The sequence below is a fragment of the Hyperolius riggenbachi genome, chromosome 2 (assembly GCF_040937935.1).
Source record: "Hyperolius riggenbachi isolate aHypRig1 chromosome 2, aHypRig1.pri, whole genome shotgun sequence".
NCBI classification, from domain to species: Eukaryota; Metazoa; Chordata; class Amphibia; order Anura; family Hyperoliidae; genus Hyperolius; species Hyperolius riggenbachi.
In genome coordinates, this window is record NC_090647.1 from 420,082,965 (window position 1) to 420,103,554 (window position 20,590).

A 20,590-nucleotide genomic window follows, 5' to 3' on the forward strand; every position below is an offset into this window, starting at 1 on the left:
TTGACTCAGACGTGCCCTCCTTGCAGCACAAGCTGAAAATCTCAGTCGAGCTTAATGTTGTTAGTTAAGCCGCTAGTGTTGAGGATCACTGCTTCTGGCCCCGCTGTGCGCGGATTGGCCAGAAGCAGTGAATATGCATAAGTGTTAATGAGCGGGGGGCAGATCCACTCGAGAGAGCGGCCGGGCACATACAGCATTACTAATCACTGGCTAGCGATGGAATGATGGCAGCGGTAGGCGGAGCTGTACAGAGCATACAGCTCCGCCTACCGCTGCCGTCATTCCATCGCTAGCCAGTGATTAGTAATGCTGCATGTGCCCGCCGCTCGCTCGAGTGGATCCGCCCCCCCCCCGCCCGCTCATTAACACTTATGCATATTCACTGCTTCTGGCCAATCAGCGCACAGCGGGGCCAGAAGCAAGTTAGACAGCGGACCGAAAAACCGAAGGCACTGACGATCAGCAGATCGTCTTGCCTCGAACCGCGGTTTCGGTTTTGAACCGAAAAACCGTGCAGCCCTATTGTAGATAGATACATTTGTAACTAAACAAGCAAGCACGGAGGAGGATTCTAGCTAAATGCAGCACTAAAATGTCATGTTTAATCCATTAAGTGAATTTCTGCTGAAATAAAAATCTGGCATAATAGTTTATAAGCTGTAAGCAATCTTTTAAAGCAAAGTTGAAATGCTGAGTGTTAGACCACTTTAAGATTTAGTATACTTGACATGTATCTACTTTCTGGTATGTGAAAATTAATTGAAACACACTTTTAAGTGAAAACTTTTTTTCTGAAGAATCTGCACTTGATTATAAATGATATAATTATACTATTAAGAATGGTGCAACCTCTACACCTTCATGAGATGACAAATGGATTTCATAACCAGGGTGGGGTTAAGCAATTCAAGCCTTGTGTATGAGGATAAATAAAATGCCCTCGCTCCACAGGTTAGACTGACACACTAACACAAGTGAACACACATCTCTTCAGATTGTATCTTTCATTCAAAATAAAAAAAAAATGTATACACTCTGATGTTTGATTTTGAAACGTAACCGAGAAAGTCAGCAACATTAAACTGGCTAATATACTAACTTATTAATATACTAACTTATGACTGGCTTATATACTAACCAGGCCCGGCCCTAGACTTTTTGCCGCCTGAGGCAATTTTCAGTGAAATCGCCGCCCCTCCCCCCCCCCAAAGCCGTTGTTGTGGGGGGCCGCCCGAGCTGGAGGGGATAGCGGGCAGGAAGGGGGTATTGGGCCTAGCGGCGGGGAGGGGGGGGTCGGACCCCCCCCTCCCTCGCCTGGGTCCCCCGTCCTCCGCTCCCCTCCAGCTTTAAAAAGGTCCGTGCTGTGGCTGCAGCTATTCGTAAGAGGCAACGGGCGGGGATTACTCACCTCTTCCTCGTTCCAGGCCAGCGTGCGCTCCACTGACGTCACTTCCTGCGGCGTAGCAGGAAGTGACGTCAGTGGAGCGCACGCTGGCCTGGAATGCATTGCCACAGGAAGTAGTTATGGTAAATTCTATATCTGCATTTAAAGGGGGCTTAGATGCTTTCCTTGCATTGAAAGACATTCATGGCTATAATTACTAGGTAATGCCCAGTGGTATTGATCCAGGGATTTTATCTGACTGCCATCTGGCCGGAAAGGATTTTTTTTCCTTTTGGGGCTAATTGGACCATACCTTGTAAGGGATTTTTGCCTTCCTCTGGATCAACAGGGATATGTGAGGGAGCAGGCTGGTGTTGTACTTTGTTTTCTGGTTCAACCCGATGGTTGATGAAAGGTCTTTTTTCAACCCAAATAACTATGTAACTATTAGTCAAATAATGAGTAATAATTTAAAAAAAAATGTAATATACGTAATGTAATTTTTCAGCAAAGGTTTCGACATGTAACCACCTCTAGTAGAAGACTGTGAGAGCCAGTTCATCGAAGGGCCTCTGCTGACACTATTTGTAATGGGGACTGACAGGGGAGTGGGACTCCGCCATAGAGACTAATGTAAATTTCCTGCATTGCTGATAAAAACGGCACCTGCTACTTGTAGCTGCACTTTGCATAGCAGGTGGCTCTAGTGCTCACTATTTCATGGTGGTGCCTCCAGCACCCTTTTTACCGGTGACAGCCACTTATCACAACAGTCTCTATGGCAGCACCAATGATAGCTCCTCATTGCAAGAACTAACATTAGTGTCTATGGCAGTCTATGGCAGTCTATGGCTGCAGACTTCAGCTACAAATAGCATTCTGTCAAAGTAAAGTATTGGTAAAAATTACAGATAGCAAATTATAATTATTTAGTATTATTCATTATTTATATAGTGCTGACATCCTCCGCAGCACTGTACAAAGTATATTGTCTTGTCCAGCCAGCCGATTTGTCCTAAACGCAAACATCTACACTGCCAAGCAGTTTTTAGACATTTTTCACTCATTAGGTTTACTTAGGATTTTTCACAAGAAAATCAACATGAAATAGAACAATTTATAATTTGTTTCCCGTAATGAGGTGGGCTTGAATATAAACAACATTTTTCTGGAACTTTTTCTGGAGATATATTTCACTCAAAAATGTTGTTAAAAAAAGTGAAATAAAAAACAAAATATTTTTCTGTTGTGTGTTTTTTTTTTTTGAAGAAGAATTACATTTACTGACGAAAATGTTACGGTTTGTAATAGCCCTGATCCTGCTGAATCCAACAATACCAGATATGTACTGGTATCCCACTTTTCTGTCCTGGAATAGGTGCCGCCAGTACGGGTAGCCAGATATAGGTGCAACCAGTATAGGTAGCCTGGAATAGGTGTCGCCAGTACAGGTAGCCAGTATAGGTAGCCTGGAATAGATACACCCAGTACAGGTAGCCAGATATAGGTGTAGCTAGTATAGGTAGCCTGGAATAGATGCACCCAGTAATGGTAGCCAGGTATAGGTGCAACCAGTATACATAGCCAGGTATAGGTGCACCAGTATATGTAGCAGGTATAGGTGCTCCCAGTATAGGTAGCAGATACAGGGCGACATCATTCTCCCTCCCTCCACATGGGCCACCCCTCCTGTGGCCCCCTGCAGAGCTGGAGCACAGCAGTGCGGTGTGTAATAACTCACCCGATCGCTCGCTCTATGCAGCGTCCCCTCCGGCACCAGGCTCCTCTCTGGCCGCCCGATCTCTGCATGACGCGTATGTTATCACGCGTCATACAGTGAATCAGGAAGAAGAGAGGAGACAGCTGCCGAAGGGGGAACACGAGGATGATGTGGGCCCCCCATCCCTACTGCTTCCTGGGGGACAAACTGCCAAAAAACATACTAGGTAGGTTGTTGGCAGTTAAAGCCCTTGCCTGCCAAAACGCACCTAGTATGTGCATGGGTGCAGAGTCAAAGGGTTAAAAGGAAATAAATATGGCAGCCTCCATATCTCTCTCTTCAGGTGTCCTTCAAAGCTGAGGCAAAATATTTTCTTTTAGTCGTAGATGGAGCAGAAAAACAAACATTTTCTAACTGCAGTAGTTAACCCTCCTTTCCTGCACAAGTTCTCTAGGGTCACAAAGAACAGGAAGTGAGGCAAAGAGTCCCTAGTAGGGATAGCGACAGTAATAAAAATCCTTTTTTGTATAGCAACACAGTGTTGAGTACTGGTAATTGTTTTCTTTTTATTGTTCCCATTGATAAGTGTCTTCTCACCCTGGCTGGGAGCACGCTTAGCAATTTCGCGGGTGTTTTCAGGGTGTGTAGCGATCTGCAATTACATTTTCCACAATTTCTGCAAATGTCTGTAATTTTTGGATTGCGACAAAATACATTTCAAACAGAAACGCTGTGCAGGAAAATACAAATTTCTGCCCGATTTTAAATCCCAGCAAAAAAACATGAGCGCAAACTGCAAATGACAGCAGCATTCAAATGATTGGCCAGTGAAGCGGGGGGCGTTTTGCCGCATGCTGCAAAAAGAAATAACGTTTTCCATATCTTTCTAAAAATAAAAAGTTCAATGCCAGTCATTCAATTTATGATGGCAAACAATTACAAGATCTATAACCAACAACCAAACGACTTTTCTCATGTTGCAATGACAACAGATCCATGTAGGATTAGTCCAGGAGTTGCTGGACAATCTGTCCATGTATACCCATGTGATAAAGCCTGGGACTTTGTTAAATGAAGATGTTTGTTCTGTTGCTTTACACGCACAACACATGTGTAGAAGTCAACAGTAGCAAATACATGTGGTTCTGCAATAAGATACATTTTACAAAGATCAACCAGTTGCCCTACCTGCATGAGATCACGCCTCTCCTTCTCTCCCATACAAATTGCCTGTCGGATTGTTCGCAGTTCACTCATTATTGCTTGTGCTTCATCTAGCTTATAGTTCGTATGAGTGCTTGACATCTTGCGGTCTATCCTGCAGGAGCAAAGACAGAAAAGAGCATAAACAAAACAAACATTTTTATGATTAGAAGAGGTACACAGAAAACATACAATTTACATGTACTGTATAAATACAATAATGAAAAAAGTAGGCAGTTAAAAAATGTGACAGATGACAGGTTTTGGGCCAGTCCATCTTTTTAAGGGGGATTCTCAGGGTTTTCTTTGTTTTCAACAGCATTTCCTGAACAACAGTTGCAAAATCTAACTGACATAATAGTGTGCAAGTGATTAGGGAGGCCGGCTGGTATCTTGCTATTTTGGCAGTTAAACTGCTGTTGAGGAAATGCTGTTGAAAACAAAGAAAGCCCTGAGAATCCCCCTTAAAAAGATGGACTGGCCCAAAACCTGTCATCTGTCACATTTTTTAACTGCCTACTTTTTTCGCGAAAGAACCCCTTTAACCCTGCTAAAGGACAGTAGTTATGTGAATTGCCCATCGTTCTTGTAAAGTGCTTCAGAAAATGTGCCAGCACTATACAAATGCATAACAATAATACTCTAATCAATTAAATACTGGGGGAAAAAAAGCATAATTTAACTCGTGAATTTCATGTAAAAAAAGCTCAGGACAGGCAGAATAACTGAATAAACTGAGCATGCTGCCCTTGGAATGCATGAATGCTCTGAAAACTATTTTTAAAATCACATCTTGAAGAAATAACTGCTAGCCACATTAGACGCCTCCCATGTAAAGCCATAGATTACCTACTAGAAGAATGGAAAGTTTTGTTGTAAACCTGGCCTTTTACATCATCAGGCCTGGCAACAGGCCCCAAACTAACCACAGCTTGCTTCCTGCTACCCTTCTATCAACAGCAGGTACTGTTCAGAGGCCAGGGATTTTTTTTTTCATAAACAGGACCTGTCCCATTACTACAAACAATGTGCTTTTTGTGTTTTAAGCCACTTCTGTGTGTTTTACTGTTATCTCAGGGCACTGGCCATATCTGGTGTTTTCTCGTGGGCTTGTGTCTTTTGCTACATACATATAATCTATGGCTTCTCTGCTAGGGAGCTAACAATGCCACCCTGTTCTGAAAGTATGCTAAGATTTTCTAAACTAAACACTAGCCCAGATGGAAATTCCCTGCACGGCCAGAGCTGTAATGGCCGCAGCTTATTAAAGCTATGTGTTCAGTAGGAAGGAATTACATGTTTAGGTCCTCATGGAATACTGGCTAAGAGAACTCGTCCAGAGAGGAGGGAAAACTGAGTCAGCACAGCATAAAAATGCTGTGAAAGGAACAGGTTACAGTGTAACACAAGTAAAGCAGAACCACTCACAACACATTACATAGGCAGCCATACATACATTTAGACTGTGAAATAGTTGCATGCATAAATGAATACCCTGTGATGTGACACCTGCATGTTCAGGCCCATGCAGCCCTTCTGAGTTAACTAGAGATTTAAAACTTCACTCCAGAAAATATTTAAAGAGGAACTCTAGGCTGCTAGAACATCATACATTTGTGCACTGTTTAGGTTCACCTTAAAACGTGTAAAAAAAAAAAAAAAAAAAGACCTCTAAAGCTTTCCTAAAGACACCATCATTCTAAGCGCATTCCATTGTAATCATAAGTGTAAACATTATGTAGCGTTGCATGAATGTTTCCACCATGAGAAAGGAGTAGTAATTAGCTAATTTTATTTTTAAAGTGACACTTCTGTACTCTGTATCAATTATTAATTTGTGGATTCCTAATTTTAAAAAATACATATTCTAAAGCCCACAGCAGGTCTATATATGCATTCTTTATAGCGCACATGTACCCACAAATATATTCTATGTTCAGCTCCATTGTCCAAATAATATAGGATACAGATCTGTGCAAAATTATGGAAAGTAACAACTCAGACCTATAGTGAGAAGTTTCTCAACTCATTCTAAAAAATGCTAATTGTCAGTTTGTCATGCCAAAATCTTGTCTTGGTTTTGAGTGAAGAACCTAACACAATTGTTCAGCTAGTTTTGGCAGAGCGGATGGAATTAGCTGAAAAAGTCTCTCTAATGGTGGCCATACATGGTACAATTTTTCATTTTTTTTCAATTAGATAATTTAGTTCGATTATTCCGTTAGATCGAATATAAAGATTTTTCCAGCATGTCCGATCTGATTTTTCTCGAAAAAACGGGATAATCGTTCGAATTTCTTGATGGAAATTTTTTTTTTAAAACTTTCATAAGATTCGATCATTTAGATCGAAAAAACGGGATACTCGAACGTTTTTATTGTACCGTGTATGACCACCATAACTCGCCTTCATTTGTGTCTAATCACAAGCTGTAATTTGATTTCTCCCCTGTGTCACCTGAATGGCACAGCAGAAAAGCTCATTTGAAAGCACAGGAAGTAAACAATATGTCTGCTTCCATGGAAGCAGAAAGTAGAAACAGTGCAGATTTATTTTAGGATTTGTATCAGCTGTAACAAAGAAATGTTTTTCTTTAAAAGTTATTATGCTGTTGTGTATCTTATAGAGCAAAAAGGAAGTTCTGAGTTCAGGTCCACTTTAAAAGGATTGGATTAGCATAAACAGGAGAAAAATTGATCTAATGAAAATCCATTAAAAACTAGGGCTATCTTAATTAATATTCAATCAACGAATTGACTGAGCAATGGTCTGGGTCTGGACTACTCTTAAAAAAAAAAAAAAAAAAAAAAGACCCTGGCATATTAGTAGGCAGCAAGGTGGTCTAATTTAATATCAGTATACGTAATTAACCAAGACAGGTTAAGCTGGCCATACACTAGGCCGATTCCCGCCAGATCGACAGCAGATTCGATCACTGGGATCGAATCTGCCGTCATATTGTTCCCGCTACACGCCGAATTTCGATCCATTTCGTCCGATCCCGTCGATCGCTCGCGGGTAGGGAGCGAGTCGTTAGCGGCGTTCGAGTGCCCGACGACCGACGCAATAGAGCCTGCATACATTACCTGCTCCGCCGGCGCGACTGCCCCCGGTCACCGCTGCTCCGTCTCCGCTCTGGTCCGGCATGCTTCAATTCTTCTAGCCCGGCAGGAAGTTTAAACAGTAGAGGGCGCTCTACTGTTTAAACTTCCTGCCGGGCAGGAAGAGGTAAAGCATGCCGGACCTGGAGACCAGAGCGGAGACGGAGCAGCGGTGACCGGGGGCAGTTGCGCCGGCGGAGCAGGTAATGTATGCGGGGGGGGGGGGGGGGAAGCGGCGGCAGCACCACCACCAACACAACAGATTGTGAACGGTTTCAGGCTGAAATCTGTTTGCAGTAAAGGTAGCCATACGATCCCTCTCTGATCAGATTCGATCAGAGAGGGATCTATCTGTTGGTCGAATCTGATGGCAAATCGACCAGAGTATGGCTACCTTAAATGTTACAAGTATACACATACACGTCCACAGAAGATACATGAATGTAGGATATTTGCAGACAACTTACTCTTGTAAAGTCTCCACTCCCCTCTCCTTAAACTGAAGTTCTTGCTTCATTAGAGTTAGCTCTCGTTTTAACCTAGAAAGCTGTGACAGAAAGTTTGGGTGAGATTCAAGTTCATCCACTCTGTCTTTTCCTTATGCAAAAGGTATCTCTACTTATCCAGCTTACAGGAAACTGGAGAACATGAAGAAAAAAAATATATACAGTATGTATATGTATAATATTATATATATATATATATATATATATATATATATATATATATATATATATATATATATACACCCGGGGCTTCCTCCAGCCCCCTTCAGGCTGATCGATCCCTCACCATCTTCCCAGGCCGTCTGTATCCTCCGCTAGGCCTGGGGCGCTCCTGCGTACCACATCGTGCTCCAGTCAACGGGAACATTCTGCGTGTGTGCAAAACACTCACAGCCACGGGAGTGCGATGGGGACAGCGCGTGGCCAGACTGCGTATGCGCTGACTGGCGGATTTTCCTCGAGCTTCCTAGTGAAATATACAGGAGGCCTGGAAGGACACCAAGGGACTGATACATTTTCAGGTAGTAAAGAGTTGGTAAGCTTCATGTAAAGTCATAATTAGAGATAGTCAAAGAGATGCAGAATATTCCAGTACCAGACACATTTGATGCAAATCATTTGCAGCTTCAACTGGGCCTGTGCACTTCCTCTCGATTTTGTAGTCAAATATCCAAACTGAATATAATTTGCATTAAATCAGAAAAATATGTGAGCCATCTATGTAATCTCAAATGACCTAGGCAATAGCTGCACAAATAGCAGGTGCATTACTTTATAATCATGTACCGTGCTTTGTGAAAAAAAAAAGGTCTCTACACCTCTTCAGCTACACATAATTATAATGCTGATATCTAAATATTTTGATTAAGAAATTACTGCATATATTCAAAATAAATTTGACCTCAAGTTGACCCTCGAACTTTAGACCCATAAACTGGAAAAATAGAAACTCCCAAGCACAAATCAACCCATAAAGAAGTCCGTATCCCTAACAATTATTATTTCCTCCAGTATTTCCTAATTCTTGCCACATTTCCCTCCATAATAATGGCCATGTTACCACTTAAATACTGTCCCCAGCCACGTTCTCTACCAGATTTGCCCCAGTCTGACATGTCCTTTTTGCCACAAGTGTTGCCCCCCAGCCTTCCATGTTCCCACAGCCAGCCACATCCTTCAGAATCTCCTCCCTCAGACGACCATCGCTCCCCCCACCAAGCATTGCCTCCAACAAGTGTTGCCCTCCTGCTGGAACCTTATATTCCCATTGCAGTATAGCACAGGGAAGTATTCATAGATGTTATAGTATTTAACCTTGTGTACCAAATGCTAAGTTTAAACTTGTTACAAGAACTTGTAAACCAGAAGAACATTTTCAAAAACATATATAAATATGTGGCACTGTTCATATCTACATATCCACATCCCTTAACAATCTGATGACCAATATTTAGCTACAGATAAAATCAAGAACCCCAATATTAAATATAAATCGTCACAAGTGATTACGTACCCGGTCTCGACGACTTGCTATTTCAGCTTTAATTTGGTAAGGATCATATTTTGTATTTGTAGAAAATCCTGAAAAAGCTAAAAACAAAACAAAACAGATGCACGCATCAAAAAAAGTATAAAATAATACTATAATACATAACTGTAGACCAAGCGGAACAATTTCACGAATAATTTCTTAGCCAGCCTATCAGGAATGACCAATAAAATGTTTATTTTCTAAGTTGATACAAATGTTGTTGTAATTTGTATGCAGTTTGGAAATGAACCAGTAGCAACTACATTTGGTTGGTCCAATTGCAAGCTGCATACAAACTGCAACAAAAAAATTTACGTCAACTTGAAGAACTGGCATTCCATTCAGCCTCAGAAGACAACATTGGAATTTTTTAATGCCGTCATGGTGTGGTTAGCAACTGCTTATAATCTCTGTGGCAGAATAACCCCTAATCAGTATAGAGTGGAATATATAGAAATTAGCAGGTAAACCTTAGTGTCTGGCATGGCATTTTCCATTCAACTAGTTTTTAGCCAGTTGAGTATTCCCTATAAAATGAGTGAAAGTGAAAAGAAAGTAACGGTTGTAATATTGTGAGTGCCCAAGAACTTACGGTATGTTCTCATAATGGTAGATTGCATGAAATTTGTAGGGAGTTCAGTATAAGGTTTTAGGATAATTGTACCTCCATGTACAGTAAAAAAAAAAAAAAAACAACTAAGGTTTAAGCCAGCTGCAGTTTTAGAATAACTAACAGCCTGAGCATTTTCAGCAATGTTCTTAGTGGCATAGTAATGGTTTGTTATATAATCACAAAGGTAACCATAAACATAGCCACCCTTCTATTCCTGGTAGTTGCACAATAGAAAAGCAGATACAAATTGAGGGTTTCAATGCCTATTAGTATCAGTTTAAGCGTAAATCATAACTTTTAATTACAATATCAATAAATTATCATATAAGATACAGCATAACAATAGTCCTCAATACACGTCTGTCATGTATAAATCGCCTAATGCACATTTCGCAACCCATAACAAGGTCGCTTCTTCAGAGGCATAACTTTCTAGGTTCACAGTTCGTGAGTGAAGGACGGTTTAAAAGCATAAAAAGGTATACAGCCACACCAAAAATATGTTCTACACCTTCTTATTGTCCATTCAGCCCAGTTAATCACCAATCTGAGTCATATCCAGCAGAAGGAAGAAGTAGTCATATCCTTGCAAGGCAGCATAACTTCCATGACTGCAGTCCAAAGAATGGGGTAGTCTAATAGTATAAAGTGATCATTACATAGTCAGTCTGGTGAAATTGCTAGAAGTGCGGCAAATCTAGAGATACACCAGTAGTACGGTGGGAATAGGCTCATCTGGCTCACTGGTGTATCTCTGTTTAGTCAAAGAGAAGAGTGCTGCTGTAATGTAATTTGGAAATTTTGATGGTGTGCACTGGCATTTTAGTAACATCGTGTGTCAGGAAGCAAAGGATCTGCAACATAAACATGTCTTTTTGAAAGGTAGGTGGTTAACGTGGTCAAAGTGAAGTTTGACTATGTGTTGACTCAAATATACCTAAACAACAAGCTTGAGGTACTAAGGTTATTAGGGTATTGTCAATTCTAAAACAATCCTGAAGCACAAAAGTTACATATTTGCCTCATAAGTAGGAAGCCGATTCTCCGATTCTTCTCCAGCCCACTTATCCTGGGCTGGAACCCTCTATACCTGTTCAACCTAGCAGATTGAATAGGCTTCTTTGGTCTAGGAGCGTGGCCATAAACTAGCAGATCAACAGTGGGTATACATGAGTAAAGTCTGTGCCCACCCAGTAGAAGGAAGTGCTTATGCACAGAGAAAATGAATCTACTGGGCATGTGTGGACCATACTAACGCATGCCCAATGTAGATGTGTTCATACACAGCTCTCTCGGGCCAGAAGATAAAGAAGGACCTGGCTCTAGGTCGGTGGTCTGGTCTAAAGCAACAAAAGTTATTTTGAAGTTCTCCTTTAAGTTTAAATTGACTTTCAAAAACTTATCTTACATCCACTTCTGTACTCACAGTAATACACGATTTATTCTGAAAGGATACAGAGAGCATTCTCCCTTTACAGAAAAATGTACTACTCTGGACCTTTCAGTCAAGCAATCTGTCTTCACTCATTGAGCCAAAATAACAAAGTACTAGAGAAGCAGTTTAACGTTTGAAAGACAGTTTTTAAAAGGTATAATTTAACTTACTATCCAATCCAATGAAACTTCATAACTTTATCCTTAAAGCTTTGATTAAGCATTTTGAAAAACCAAAGCCCAAGTCTCAGTGGCCCACACAGGCTCTGCCACTGGTCTCTTAATATGGCTGTCTAAGCTTCAACTACAAAAAGACAAGGCATTCTTATCCATGTCCAGTGACTAACATTGCTTATCCAGTAGGTCTCCTCCCTGGTGCATTGCTGGAAGGCAGGCAGGGATCTCAGTCCAAGAGTCACAAAGACTTTGGATGCGCTTCTGTATCCTAGCTTGTGAGAACCCAACCTAAGACATATCCTGAGTCAGTGTTAGAAACAGATGTCAACATTATATTAACCACAAAAAATGTTTCAGTGGATGAAAAATGGCACAAAAAGCTGTGTAAAACAATTTCACATCTGGTGACTTCGGAGTGAATTACTATGAAGATTATGCAAGTGTGACAGATGCGAACAGTTCCTGTCCATTTTTTTTACTTTTAACAGCCTTTATAGATGACAAATGTTTGTGACTATATTCTTTCTTTGCAAAGCAGCACCACATGAATGATAACAACTGCACAGAAAGTCATTAGTATAAGTCACTAACAATTAGGACACATGTTTGGCATGTGAGCTTGTTTCATATACCTGGTAAGACTAGGTCACAGGCACTCTGTCTTAGGCATGGAAGAATCTTGTATGTTCTCAAACATCCGATAATCCGAACATTTTGTATAGCGCTTTTCTCCTATTAGACTCAAAGCGCTCAAAAGCTGCAGCCACTGGGACCCCTTAAAGAGGCCACGCTGCAGTGTAAGTCTTGTCTTGAACTCCTTACTGAATAGGTACTAACCCTAGCCAGGATGCGAACCCTGGTCTCCCATGTCAAAGGCAGAGCCCTTAACCAGTACACTATCCAGCCCCATGTCATAAAGATAAATTCATTGGTCTCCCTTTACACCACATACCAAATTATTACGCACATTATATTTTTCTCAGATTTTCCTGAATAGTTGATGCAAATATAGTCGAATAGTTGATGCGAGTATAATTCAAATGTTACTGAACAGTCCCCCTAATGATAACGGTATGTTTTTCAAAAATAATCTAAAATGCACTGTTCCAAATTATTACTCACAACAGAGTTTCAAAACATTTTATAAGTCGTAAAGAACTGAAAATGATCATTTGTTGCAGCAATAGGAGGTCACATTTACTGAAATAAAAAGCTATTTCAATCAAAAACATCTTAACAGGTCAAGTTACACAAACACAGGACCCCTTATTTCATAGAAGTTTACAATTCTTGCGTTCATTGAACTTGTTGGAGAGCCTCTCAGAGGTGCTGTGTGGATGTATACTGCCTCCCACTTTCATGGATCTTTTGCTTGAGGATGCTCCAAAGGTTCTCAATAGGATTGATGTAAGGGGAGGTGGGGGCACACCATGAGTTTCTCTCCTTTTGTTCCAATAGAGCAGTCAGTGACGCAAAAGGTAATCCTTGCAGCATGAAATAGTACATTGTCATGCATGAATCAGAATCAGAATTTATTTCGCCAAGCACGGTTGGACCTGCCCGGAATTGGGTTTGGCACATTGATTGGCGCAGATAGTAGTAGCGCAGAGTTAGTAATAACACAGAGATAGTAATAATACAACAACAGCAAAATAATGCAGAGAAGTACAACAGAACACGAGCGATACAACAGAACAGGAGTAATACAACATTTGCAGTAGCGCAGTTACAGTTCCATCAGGAATTACAGTGTGTAGCAGAGGGTAGTGAAACTAGTACAACTAGGCCAGCAGTAAGCAAGCAAGCAAGAGCGGCCGCAGCCAAAGTCAGGTCTTAGGCCGTAGATGGCAGCAGGGTGGGGGGGTTGGAGGGGTGGGAAGAGTTCAAGAGTCTAACGGCTGTGGGAAAAAAAGTGTTTATGCGCCTGGTGGTCTTAGCAGGGATGGACCGAAACCTCCGGCCCAGTTTGAGCCGGCTGAAGGACCTGTGACCAGGATGAGAGGGGTCGCCCACAATTTTCAGTGCTCTATTACGCAGTCTGGTGTTATAGATGAGATCTAGAGGGGGGAGGGGTTTTCCGATAATCCTCTCCGCTGAGCTGATGACCCTCTGGAGTTTATATCTGTCGCTGGCGGTGCAGCTAGCAAACCAGACCAGAATGGATAAGCAGAGGACCGACTCGATTGTAGCTGAGTAGAAGGACCTCAGAAGTTCATGGGCCATGCCGAACTTCTTTAATTGGCGAAGGAAGAAGAGTCTTTGTTGCGCTTTCCTCTGGGTTGCGGTAGTGTTTGCCCTCCAGGTCAGGTCATCAGAGATGGTTGTTCCCAGAAGGCGGACACTGGGAACCCTAGCGACCTCAGTGCCCTCAATGTATATCGGGGGAGGGATGCTGGCATGCTTCCTGAAATCAATGACCATCTCCACTGTTTTGGCCGTGTTGAGAACCAGCCCGTTCTCGCGGCACCAATTGCAGATTCTGTCCACCTCCTTGGGGTAAGCCTGCTCGTCGTTCTCACTGACGAGGCCAATAATTGTGGTGTCGTCCGCAAATTTGATGATTTTGACAGAGTCCTCTGTGGATATACAGTTATTCGTGTATAGAGAGAACAGGAATGGTGACAAGACACAGCCTTGAGGGGCTCCAGTGTTGGTCACTCTGGGTCTGGAGGATATGTCACCTAGCTTAACAACCTGGGACCTGTTCGAGAGGAAGTCTATGATCCAGAGACCAAGGGTTGGATGGACATTTAGCTCTGTGAGGTTGTCGTGCAGAATCCGGGGACAGATAGTATTAAAGGCTGAGCTGAAGTCCAGGAGGAGAATTCTAGCGTATGAGTTCGGCCTGTCGAGGTGGTCAGTGATAAACTCCAGGCCGATGTTAATGGCATCGTCAGTGGACCTGTTTGCCCTATACACGAACTGGAGAGGATCCAGTCGGTCCAGGGTAGCGTACTTGTGCAGCGGCAGGACCGCTCTTTCAAAGGTCTTCATGACCACTGATGTTAAGGCCACAGGCCTGAAGTTATTTAAGTCAGAAGCGCCAAGCTTTTTCGGGACAGGAATGATGATGGAGTCCTTGAAGCAGGTAGGGACTTTCCCTTCGGTGAGGGACCTGGTAAAGATAGAGGTCAGGACGGGGGCTAGCTGACGTGAGCAGGACTTCAGACATGCAGGTGACACACCGCCAGGGCCGGATGCTTTCCTGGCGTTCACGGAGGACAACAGGTGCAGAACATCGGCCTCGGATACTGTCGGGGACGGGCATGTGCTCCAGCTGGGTTCCAAGCTCTCAGGGGAAGAGGGGCGGGCAGAAGGAGTCGGCAGCTCCCCAGAGGTACCCGGAGCCTCAAACCTGCAATAAAAGTTGCTGAGATCCTCGGCTAGCTTGGGGCAGGGAGTAGCCTGTTGGGGTGGGGGCTTATAGCCGGTGGCAGCCTTCAGGCCCTTCCAGACAGCCCGAGGTTCGTTTGAGCGGAGATTGTTCTGAATCCTTTCAGCATAAGACCGTTTAGCGGTGCGCAGTTCCTTGTTGAGGGAGTTCCTTGCCGCTCTGAAGTCCTCCAGGGAGCCAGACTTGTGGGCGACTTCCTTACGTTTCCGCAGTTGGCGCAGCTTGCTTGAGAACCACGGTTTGTCGTTAGGGTAGATCTTAAAGGACTTGGTGGGTACACAGGATTCCTCACAGAAGCTGATGTAGGATGAGACCGCATCGGCCCACTCATCTAGGTCGGGTGATTCCAGCGCCTTCCAGTCCGTGCAGTCAAAACACGCCTGGAGTTGGAGTTTGGCTTCGTTAGACCACACTTTAGTGGACTTCTGGGCTGGTTTCGCTGACTCCAGGCGCCGTCTGTAGGTTGGAACCAGATGGATGAGGCAGTGGTCAGAGGAACCGAGAGCTGCCCACGAGACGGCCTTGTAGGCGTCCTTTAGAGGGGTATAACAGTGGTCTAGAGTGCTAGCGTTTCTGGTGGGGCAGACCACGTGCTGGTGGTAGCGTGGAAGCTCGCGCCGGAGGTTGGCTTTGTTGAAGTCGCCCATAATGATAAACAGAGAGTCTGGAAGGGACGTCTCCCACTGCATGATGATGTCGCTGAGGTCCCGTTGAGCAGATTTGACGTCGGCATCGGGGGGAATGTACACGCCCCCGATGACGTAGGAGGTGAACTCTCTGGGTGAGTATGAAGGCTTGCAATTGATGAGTAGTAGTTCGAGGTTCGGGTAGAGATGGGCCGAACCTCCGATTTTAGGTTCGCGAACCGCAATAGACTTCAATGGGGATGCGAACTTTGAAAAAAAATAATAATTATGCAGGCCACAAAAGTGATGGAAAAGATGTTTCAAGGGGTCTAACACCTGGAGGGGGGCATGGCGGTGTGGGATACACGCCAAAAGTCCCCAGGAAAAATCTGGATTTGACGCAAAGCAGCGTTTTAAGGGCAGAAATCATATTGAATGCTAAATGACAGGCCTAAAGTGCTTTAAAACATCTTGCATGTGTATACATCAAACAGGGAGTGTAATTAAGGTACTGCTTCACACTGACACACCAAACTGTTCACTGAACAGAACAGGTATGCAGTGGCGGGTTCACTGAACAGAACAGGTATACAGTGGCGGGTTCACTGAACAGAACAGGTATGCAGTGGCGGGTTCACTAAACAGGTATACAGTGGCAGGTCCACTGAACAGAACAGGTATGCAGTGGCGGGTCCATTGAACAGAACAGGTATGCAGTGGTGGGTTCACAGAACAGGTATGCAGTGGTGGGTTCACAGAACAGGTATGCAGTGGCAGGATCACTGAACAGGTATGCAGTGGTGGGTGGGTTCACAGAACAGGTATGCAGTGGCAGGATCACTGAACAGGTATGCAGTGGTGGGTGGGTTCACAGAACAGGTATGCAGTGGCAGGATCACTGAACAGGTATGCAGTGGTGGGTGGGTTCACTGAACAGGTATGCAGTGGCAGGATCACTGAACAGGTATGCAGTGGTGGGTGGGTTCACAGAACAGGTATGCAGTGGCAGGATCACTGAACAGGTATGCAGTGGCAGGATCACTGAACAGGTATGCAGTGGTGGGTGGGTTCACAGAACAGGTATGCAGTGGCAGGATCACTGAACAGGTATGCAGTGGTGGGTGGGTTCACAGAACAGGTATGCAGTGGCAGGATCACTGAACAGGTATGCAGTGGCAGGATCACTGAACAGGTATGCAGTGGTGGGTGGGTTCACAGAACAGGTATGCAGTGGCAGGATCACTGAACAGGTATGCAGTGGTGGGTGGGTTCACAGAACAGGTATGCAGTGGCAGGATCACTGAACAGGTATGCAGTGGTGGGTGGGTTCACAGAACAGGTATGCAGTGGCAGGATCACTGAACAAGTATGCAGTGGCAGGATCACTGAACAGGTATGCAGTGGTGGGTGGGTTCACAGAACAGGTATGCAGTGGCAGGATCACTGAACAGGTATGCAGTGGTGGGTGGGTTCACAGAACATGTATGCAGTGGCAGGATCACTGAACAGGTATGCAGTGGTGGGTGGGTTCACAGAACAGGTATGCAGTGGCAGGATCACTGAACAGGTATGCAGTGGTGGGTGGGTTCACAGAACAGGTATGCAGTGGCAGGATCACTGAACAGGTATGCAGTGGTGGGTGGGTTCACAGAACAGGTATGCAGTGGCAGGATCACTGAACAGGTATGCAGCCAGGAAAAGCTAAGCCTAACTAATCTTTCCCTATGAGAGACAGACAGCAGCTCGCCCTACTCTCTCTAATGCAGGCACACGAGTGGCCGTAATGGCCGCCGCTGCCTGCCTTATATAAGGGGGGTGGGGCTCCAGGTGCTAGTGTAGCCTAATTGGCTACACTGGGCCTGCTGACTGTGATGTAGAGGGTCAAAGTTGACTCTCATAGTGCATTGTGGGGCGAACCGAACTTCCGGAAACGTTCGCCTGCGGGAGGCGAACGCGAACCACCGAAGTTCGCCGGGAACCGTTCGCCGGCGAACCGTTCGGCCCATCTCTAGGTTCGGGGTGCACTTTTTGGCTAGTAATGACGTGCTTGGACTCCATACAGAGCTGACATAGAAACAGATTCCCCCACTTTTCTTTTTCCCCGAGAGGGAGGGATCGCGGTCTGCACGTATAATGTTGAAGCCTGGGAGGAGGAGGGCGTTGTCTGGGATGTCCTCCTGCAGCCACGTTTCCGTGAAGCAGATGACTGGGGTATTGTTGCCGAGCTCCCTTTTGTTACTGATAAGGCGAAGTTCATCCAACTTGTTGGGGAGGGAGCGGACGTTCGCCAGGAGGGCCGAGGGAATGGCTGAGCGCAGACACCTTTTTCTCAGCCTCACAAGAGCACCTGCGCGGCAACCCCTACGGCGCTGACCAGAATGGGCTGGTGGGTCAGAGTTGGTGATTTTCTGGATGTGGTTCCAGACAGAGTTGTAGAGAAGGCCACCCTCAGGGAGGGTACAGCAGCTGGATTCCCAGAGGGTGAGCTGCGACCTGGTGTAGGTAGTGCGAGGCATGAGGTGTGGTGAAGGGGGGTAATGGGCAGCCATACCGATGTGGGGCACTCTGATGTGGGGAGGGGGGGGGGCAACTGCCAGTGGGTAAGCAGGGTGGCCTCAATGAGGGCACCAACAGACAGAGAGGGCAGCGTGCCGACAGGCAATGGACACCCTCCAAGAGGCAAGGTGACAGAGAGGGCAGCAAGCAGGCAAGGTGACAGAGAGGGAAGCAGGCAGGTAATGGTTGGCAGTGGTGGAGAGGGGTAGCAGCAGAGTACCTTGGGGGATCATTGAAGTCTCCTGGTGCCAGATGGGATGAAGATGATTTTATCATTGAAAATACGGCTCTTCTTTTTGTACCATGGACGAAAGTATTCAGAGGTAATTTTCACACATTTAGGGACCCTGAAGGGGCTGACCAGCTCTCTCCCCATGATTCTGGCCCGAAACATGACTCTGCGACCTCCTTACTGACGTTGCAGCCTTGTTGGGACATGGTGACCATCCAGGGTTGCATGACATTTGACAGTAAATAAGACTATTTGAAATTTTTTTGTCATGTAGTTCTGGGCCATTTCTGCTTGTGAGCATTGGTTAGGGGTGGCCGAATAGAAGGTTTATGCATAACTGCAATCCTCTGGAGGATCCTGCACCCTGATGCTTGCAAACTCCAGAGGCACCAGCAGCTTCAAAGACCGGTTTACTGCATTGTAATGGCATTTTAGCAGCTGCTCTCTAAATCCAATGTATTTCTCTAGCAGAAACCTTCCTCATTTTGCCTTTATCTGTAAAAACTTTTGTGTACTATGAGTCAGTCACAACTCTCAACAGTACAATGATCACTCTTAAGCTTTTATGAAATATCTGAGGTTTTCATACCTTTCCAAGGCATTCAGCTATTTCACTCTTCACGGCAGCGGAGATATGTTTTTTTTCCTCATATTGCTTGAAAATAATGGTCTGCTTAATAAATGTGGAACACCCTTTTTATTCGTTTTTCCTTTAATTGGCCTCACCTGGCAAACTAGTTATCAGAAGATTGATTTTAGTGATCAAAAGAGCCCTGAGACACAATACCATCCATTTAGCTTAATTGAAAAACAAATTATTTAATCTTTATGACACAAATACAATTTGCAACGCAGTGTAAATTGGCCCTGGACTACGATGGACATATGACCATGGTAGGGATTAGATTGTGAGCACTGAGACAGCACTGAGAGGGCAACTGTTATATTTCAAATAAATATCCCTTGTGAGACTTCTGATCGTGAACGTGCTCCTCTTCATGCATGCGTGTGACCATACTGGGCCTGCACGAGTATTGCCATGCCTGCACAGTAAGAACTCCTGCATTCTTCAGGAGGATCCCAGGCAGCCATGGTGGTCTGGAGGAGGATGGGGAAGCCTCTGGGGGATCTTCTTAGCAAAGTATCTTTTTTTTTTCTTTTACCTTAGGGCTGCTTCAAGTTCACTTTAAGAGTAACTAACACCCGATAAGGATTTTTGTTTGAAACAATTACTTCATTTCCGCTGCTGTCAAATGTTACATGTAAGGATGACAAATATATAACTTTTTAAAGAATCAAGTATGCCGTCATGAGAACACTCATATAAAACAGAAAAAAAGTGGTATGTGGGTGGATATGATTCAGAAAGGGAAAAATCCCTATACCTAAGCAACAATTTGACCTAAACAGCATTTATCTTATTCATTCAATGATGACTGCAGACCTGTGCGCAAATGACAAACTAGGAATGGAAGAAATGGTATGTAATTTTTATTTGTGGGAAACAAAAACGTATTCACCTTTTTAGTTATGTATGCGCCGTCACCAGCTCGCGCTGATCTATGAGGCCAAACATGTGGGTTGCAGTAATTTATATAAAGAATGGCTTTGTCTTATGTTTGGCCTACACACACTAGCCAATGCCAGATGACATTCTTATCTGAACACTGCACAACAGCTAACAACACTTCTTCATAAACAGTTACCACAACTACAGAGGAAGCAATACAAAGACACACAAAACCTTACCTGCAATTAAAGACAACAGATTTTTATACTAATCCGTTGTAAAAAGTAAAGATCAATGGATGTAGGGAGTTGGTGAGATGTGAAGTGGGAAATTCGGGCACCCGCTAATTGGAAGAAACTTAGGCACCCCATAGACACCATAATAAAATGCGTCTATAATGTGAAATTTGTGTGTCTAATATGTGCGTATGCATAGTGCACATGCGCAGGACAGCCAGAGGTACAGGAGCATGATCAAGGCACACTGAAAATGAAACTGATCCACGGCGGGGGACAGGACGATCTGTGAGTGACAGCACAGGACATGTACAGGGGGCTGGTGGAAGCCCTAGGTAAGTAAAACTTTATTTTTTTAAGCCTCCAT

General features: G+C 44.2%; 1 protein-coding gene across 2 annotated transcripts in view; it reads right to left on the minus strand.

Annotated features, from left to right (window-relative positions):
* Positions 1 to 20,590, minus strand: part of WWC3 (WWC family member 3) — a 243,875-nt gene that overhangs the window by 122,869 nt on the left and 100,416 nt on the right. For both annotated transcript variants that reach the window (XM_068269896.1, XM_068269895.1), the window contains exons 4-6: positions 9,428 to 9,504; positions 7,876 to 7,955; positions 4,293 to 4,422 (exon numbers count right to left, since the gene is read on the minus strand). In XM_068269896.1, coding sequence (XP_068125997.1) covers positions 4,293 to 4,422; positions 7,876 to 7,955; positions 9,428 to 9,504 — 287 coding nt within the window. The remainder of the gene's footprint in view (positions 1 to 4,292; positions 4,423 to 7,875; positions 7,956 to 9,427; positions 9,505 to 20,590) is intronic.